Source organism: Ailuropoda melanoleuca, chromosome 5 (assembly GCF_002007445.2).
Source record: "Ailuropoda melanoleuca isolate Jingjing chromosome 5, ASM200744v2, whole genome shotgun sequence".
Classification (NCBI taxonomy): Eukaryota; Metazoa; Chordata; class Mammalia; order Carnivora; family Ursidae; genus Ailuropoda; species Ailuropoda melanoleuca.
Window position 1 is genome coordinate 42,377,169 of NC_048222.1, and position 6,011 is coordinate 42,383,179.

Below are 6,011 nucleotides of genomic sequence, written 5' to 3' on the forward strand. Positions count from 1 at the left end.
AGGGAGCTCTCCCCCTGCCCTGGACTCTGAGTTTCTGGGCTCCCGAGTACTGGCTCAGCAGCCTCTGATGGTCACTCAGAAATGCGGTCAAGTCCTCCAGTTCCCAGCAATCACCAGCTGCCTCTCTCTACCCAGGCCTGCAAAGCCTCCTCCGGCCACAGGGGGCGATAATGGGACTATGGCAGAGCACCTTCTTCTGGAGCCACTAGGATCACATCAGATCCTCCTCCCCCTATACCTCCCACCCCGCAGAGTTCCCAAGCTCCTTTCCCCTCAGCAGGGTGGGAACTGCGGCCATAGGCTAGGATGCAGGTGGCCTGGCTAAACCGGGCTCCAACCCCCTTGATCCCCTGGACGGGGGTGGGAGTGATTGATGGATTTCCAGTGTGTTCCAGGCAGGGGCTTGGAGCTGCTGCAGAGAAGCCTGGCCTGCGGAAGCCCCAGATGACCACTTGTGGCTGGAGCTGACTTACCCAGGCCAGGCCCTGACAGTCCAGATCTGTGGCTACCTCCCAAGCCCTGTCTATCTATCCTAGGGTCCTCACGGAGGACAGCAGGCCTCTTCTTCCTCAAAGGAATCCTGAGAGGGTAGACTCAGATTCCCTCCAGTCTAGCCCTGCACGTCTCACAGCTCCATCCCATTTGGGACAGGAAAGGATGCTTCGATGGGGGGGGTGGGTAGGAGGTGGTGGGGCAGGGAGGGAGGAGATGAGCTGGAGGAACACAAATGGCAGGGTTGGAATTGGAACCCAGGGACTCTAGGACAGTCCCTCAGCCCTGTGCCAACCATGACACTGACCATTTGGGGCCAGGGAAGTGGGGTCTTCAGTGTGAGTTCTGGGCCACGCAAGGGGATCCAGGCAGGATTGGCCTAAAAGCCTCCACGTTGCCAAACCTTCACCCCATCGAGTGTTCTGCCTCCCACTACCAACGGAGAAGAGAGGGTGTAGTTGGGAGGCTGGGGAGGCCTCTTTCACGTACCCTTGCGTTCCATAGAGTAGAGGCCTTGAAAAGCAACTGATTACCCTGACTTTGACCTGGTTTTCTGGTTTACTTTACACCACCTTCCACTCCTGCGTAGCTTGCTCTCTTTATCCAGACTCAGTAGTCACATTGCTTCTCTGGCCTCCCTCAGGATCCCTGGCGAGACTTCTCATGGCTGTCATGCCTTCCTCTCTCTCCTCCCTACAATGTTTGTGGTTAGCATCTTATCAACCTTGCCAGTACTGGTGGGAGCCTTGGAGCTTGCTTAGTCCAAATTTTTGTTGCATGGGTGGGGACACTGAGGCCCAGGGTCACTTGGGTCATTGCTTGTCCAAGGTCACACATCAAATCAGCAACAGAGCCAGTACAAGGCTTTTGACTCCCAAGTTCCTATTTTTCTCCTGTCCTTTGATCTGGCTATTGCAATTCAGTCTTTGTCTGTCTGTCTGTCCTGTCTGTCGTGACTAGTAGAGCTCTCTCTCTCTCTCTCTTTTTTTAAGATTTATTTATTTATTTGAGAGAGAGGGGATGGGTAGGGGCAGAGGGAGAGGGAGAGAGTCTTAAGCAGACTCCGTGCTGAGCATAGAGCCTGACTCAGGGCTCGATTTCATGACCCTGTGAGAAACCAGGAGTCGGAGGCTTAACCAACTGTGCCACTCAGACGCCCCAGACTAATGCGGCTTTTATGGACTTCACTCGGTTCAGACTTTGCCTTCAAATCCATGGCTGTAGCTACTTCACGGTTTGGCTCCGACAACAAATTGGACGAGACTGGGGCTGGCCGCAGAATCTATGGGCCAAGGGCTAGGGGCTGAGAGGGAGCCAGGCTCCAGGAGACAAAGCAAACCAGGTCTGTGCTTTAGGTCAGCTTTCGGGCCCTTGGTGCTCAACGTCCTTCTTCCATACCTACCCTCTCTCCCAGCAGCCCACGTCTACGGTGATGCTCAGAGAAACAAAGTTCCTAAACCTCTGCTTACACACACACACACACACACACACACTCAGAGACAAAGGCAGACACACACAAGCACATATTCACAGCCCTCTGGACGAAGGTCTGCCCTGCTTACTGTGGGATCATTACCATGTGACACTCATTCCTCTGAATGCAAGGACATGTCTCCTCCCTTGTAGCCTCCCAGTGCCCAACCTAAAGCCTGCCGTGAATAGGAACTTAATGAGGGTGTATGGAACGAGTGAGCCAACACTTGGTATTGGAGGCCCTCCAGGCCCTGGCATGAGGCAGGAAGCCCAGCGCAGGCTGGGTGTGCCTGGCACATGAGGCGGGTCCTAGCAGCTCTTGCTTTGGTTCTTAGTACACCCCTTCCCATCTTCTGCCTCCAGCTGGGACTCTAATGTGGTCCATGAACCACCAGTAACAGCTGGGAGTTGTTAGGAATACAGTCTCAGGCCTCACTTAAGACATTCTGAATCCGGAACTCGGTGTGGGCCCAGCAATCCGCCCTCCAGGGGATTCTAATGCATGTTGAAGCCGGAGAACTGCTGGCTGGGACGAGGGGCTGACTCCTGCCGGCTGCCGGCGGAGAGGCTGCTCAAGGCCCCAAGCACAGACAGCTGCTTACGCCACCTGTGGGTAAAGCTGTGCATGTGCAGTGGGCCCCATACCCGAAGTCAGATACACGTACACACGTCTATGACCGTCCGGCAAGGTCACGGAGAGTCTACATGCAGGGGCTCTGGGGTCCAGTGCACACAGACAGGCACCCAGATGGAAGTAGGTAGGGGCAGGAAAGAACTGTTCTCACCAGGTGACATCCTGTGTCCTCTAATTCCTTTGAACCTTTCCCTTCTAAATTTCTCTGAGTGGCTCCCTCAGGGGCCAGAGAAGCTGAGTAGTGGCCCAGCTCAGACCAGGCACCCCCAGTTGGGAGACCAGGTGACTCGTGTGCCTAAGAGTTTGGAGTATATGCTAACACCAGCAAAGTTCTTTCTCTGCAGGGGTGGGCCAAGGCCAGGGGAGTGTGGGGGATCAGCAAGCAAAGCTGAGGCAAGAGCACCCCACCCCCCAGCCATGAAATGCTGCCCAGATGTAGACTAGCCCTTGGCCCCTTCCCAGGGCTGCTCCCAGCGCCCACCCTACCCCTCCATGTGTCTCTCTGCCCCGGCCTGGGGAGCCCCAGGCTGCTGCCCACCTGGCCTCTCCCCAGGTCCTGCAGCCTCTCGCCCTAAGGATCTGGAAGCGAAATCAGGGCCTCTGGGAGCTCCGGGGGATGTGGGGAGGGGATGGGGAGGCTGAGCTTCCCCAGGCTCAGATCTGGTTTCGCGGCGCTTCCCCTGGCGCCCTGCCACGGGCTGAGCCACCAGCTGCGGTATATAAGGCCTGGCGGCCGGACAGGAGAGACGAAGACTTGAACCCCCCAGCTGAGGAGTCCTGCTCAGGACACGGTGAGCTCCACTCCCATTTTCCTCACCCCACGCCTGCATTTCCCTGCCCCGCTCAGCTACTCCTGCCCTCCCCTGACCACCCTGCGTCTCCCCCAGAGAAGACCCCTCCTTTCTGCTTTGAAGTTCTCTCTTTTCCCCCCATTGGTCCAAAGTCCTCCCCCTCCTTCACCTGAGGTCAGGGAGTCTCAAACGGTCCCAGTCAGGGTCTGTACCTCTGGGTGTCTGCTCTTTCCTTGCGGTCAGCCGGTCTGCTTTCTCCGAGAATTCTGAGGAGTGTGGGATGGGCAGCCTAACTAACGCTGAGGAAACGTCCGTGGGCTGCCAGATGGGAAACGGTTTTTCCACAAGGTGCCTCAGGCCACCTTGGCCTCCCAGACAGTCTCAGAGCTGCCTCGGACTGAATGCTGTGTAGCGCTCAGCTCCCTGCTCAGAGCCCAGGAGCTTGGGGTAAGACACACAGTGGGGACCTTGGGGACCCCCAAGCCTCTGTTCCCTGGACTGAGAAAAAGGTGGTAGCGGAGCAGGGGTTGGGGGGAGGTTAGTGGGCTTAGAGCTAGAAGATATGCAATGTGGGATTGGTTTGTTCTCCTGGGACAACCAAGTGCCTTTGGATCTTTTTTTCCCTCAGAAAGGAGGAATCTCCTCTTTTCCACCACACCCTGGGCTTTGGACGTTGAAGGGAGCCACTTTTGCATCTCCAGGAACTGGTCAGATTCTGGGTTGGCCAGAGCTCTGGGGACAGATAAAAATGAGCAAGAGCCTGGGCCACACCCCACAGATCTTTGCCTAAATTGTCAAGCCCACTTTCCTCTCCTTGGCTCCTACAGCCCCTAACCCATGCTTAGCAGTTATTGGAGAGCCCTGGCTTCGCACAGCGTGTCCCCTCTGCTCTCCTTCAGGGAGCTCCTGGCTGTGTAACTCCCAGCCAGGCCCCAAGAAACAGGCCAGAAATGTGTTCCAGCTGCAGCCTGTGGACATCTGGCAATGTATTCATGGAGGTCATGCGTCTGATGCATGTACGCCCTCCAGCTTGCCTGTCCTGTGAGGGGCCACACAGTCAGGGCTGGGCTGCACGGTGTTCATGGGTAACCCCTTTGTGCAAGAGTGTGAGCCCCACCAAAGGGTAGCAAAACATGCCCCCAAGCCCAGGTCTTGGAAGTGATAAATGAGTCACTCAAGAGGCTGCTGGAAGTAAGCCCAAGCCCCTCCCCATTGGCAAGGTACTTCCTCACCCCTGCTCTCCCTTGTGCCCCATCTGGATATGGGGTCCTGGAGCCTGGATCTGAATCCAGGTTTGCCTTATTTGAACTCAAATCCTGAGCCTCTGCACCTCCCAAGCTGCCCAGATTCACAACTTGGCCAGGTGTTCTCTCCCACGAGACTTTATTCTGTCTACCCTTCCATCCCTGATAGGTCAAGAAATAGTTCTGCTCAGTTCATAAGAGTTGACACAGAAATGTGGAACCTGATAAGCTTTGTTTCTTTGCAGGCCATTGGATCTGAGAAACTTCCCAGGGGACGACCTTCCAAGGAGGGCCCAACTCTGAAGCACCATCGCCTATCTCCTGCCATGTTTCCCACAGGGCCTGGGGGAAAGATGGCGGGGACCAAGGCTTGGGTGTTCTTCTTCCTGGTCCTGGAAGTCACCTCTGTGTCGGGTACGGGCTAAGTATCTGATCTCTCCCAAGCCTCTACTTGTCATAGTGAAGTCTTATCTGGTCTGGGACCCAACTATGGGCCTCAGCAGTGGCCTTAAGACCTCAGACTGGTTTATAGACTTATTAATTTATATCTTGCTAGTTTCCCTCAAAAATTTGAGATAGTTCCCAATACTAAAACCCACAGAACAGAATCTTTTAAATGCGGAGGGGAATTAGCTGTCACTCAAAGGGAGGAAAAAGGATAAGAGGGTTATCACCACTGGGTGCTAAATTTAGCTCTGAGATTCCTGGCAGTCAAAGCATAAGGGAATCACAAGGGATCATCGGGTTCTCAGAAGCAGGTTTGGGGTGTGGTCTGGTTTTAGGTTCATAAAAATTCTTGTAGTTTAAAGCTCAATTTCATTCAGCTTGTGCAGCCGAATTTCACAGGCACCAGAACACTTGTCCTCTGACCCCAACCTCTGGTGACCCTGAGTTCCTGAAGGAACAGGTAGGGCCCATATGCCTGGTGCATCTGAGCGTGAACGCTCTCAGCCCTGCCCTATATGCTCTCTCCCATCTCCCCTGCCTCTCCTGATTTCTAACTACCTACTAGGTAATAGGGCAAAAAAAAACGCTCCAAGCCCTCTCTCTTGTAAAGCGGCATGCCCTGCAGCCTTTGTGAGCACTGGCCCAGGAACAAAGGCCGTCTCGCCATCTTGCCAAACCCTGTGCGCGGCCACCTCCCACCTTGCTCTTTCCAACCTGACAGCTGCTGTTTGTGAGAGTGATTAACATTCAGCCATCTGAGGGGAAATCAGATTAGTTTGATTAAAAGAGCTCCTATCACCCCAATCAAGCAGCATAGAGAATTCTGATTTGGCTCCTCAGACGAGAGTTAATTGCCTCTCAAAGCTTGTCTGTTCTCCGCTCTCCTTCTCCTCCCCCCTCCGGAACCCCCCCCCCCCCCCCCCCCCCCCC

At 55.0% G+C, this 6,011-nt stretch overlaps 1 protein-coding gene across 1 annotated transcript in view; it reads left to right on the plus strand.

The window, feature by feature from the left end:
* The first annotated feature begins 3,266 nt into the window (after window positions 1-3,266).
* CILP (cartilage intermediate layer protein) overlaps window positions 3,267-6,011 on the plus strand; it is a 14,661-nt gene continuing 11,916 nt past the window's right edge. Inside the window, exons 1-2 of the mRNA XM_019794137.2 lie at window positions 3,267-3,390; window positions 4,880-5,048. Coding sequence (XP_019649696.1) covers window positions 4,961-5,048 — 88 coding nt within the window. The 5' untranslated portion in view covers window positions 3,267-3,390; window positions 4,880-4,960. The remainder of the gene's footprint in view (window positions 3,391-4,879; window positions 5,049-6,011) is intronic.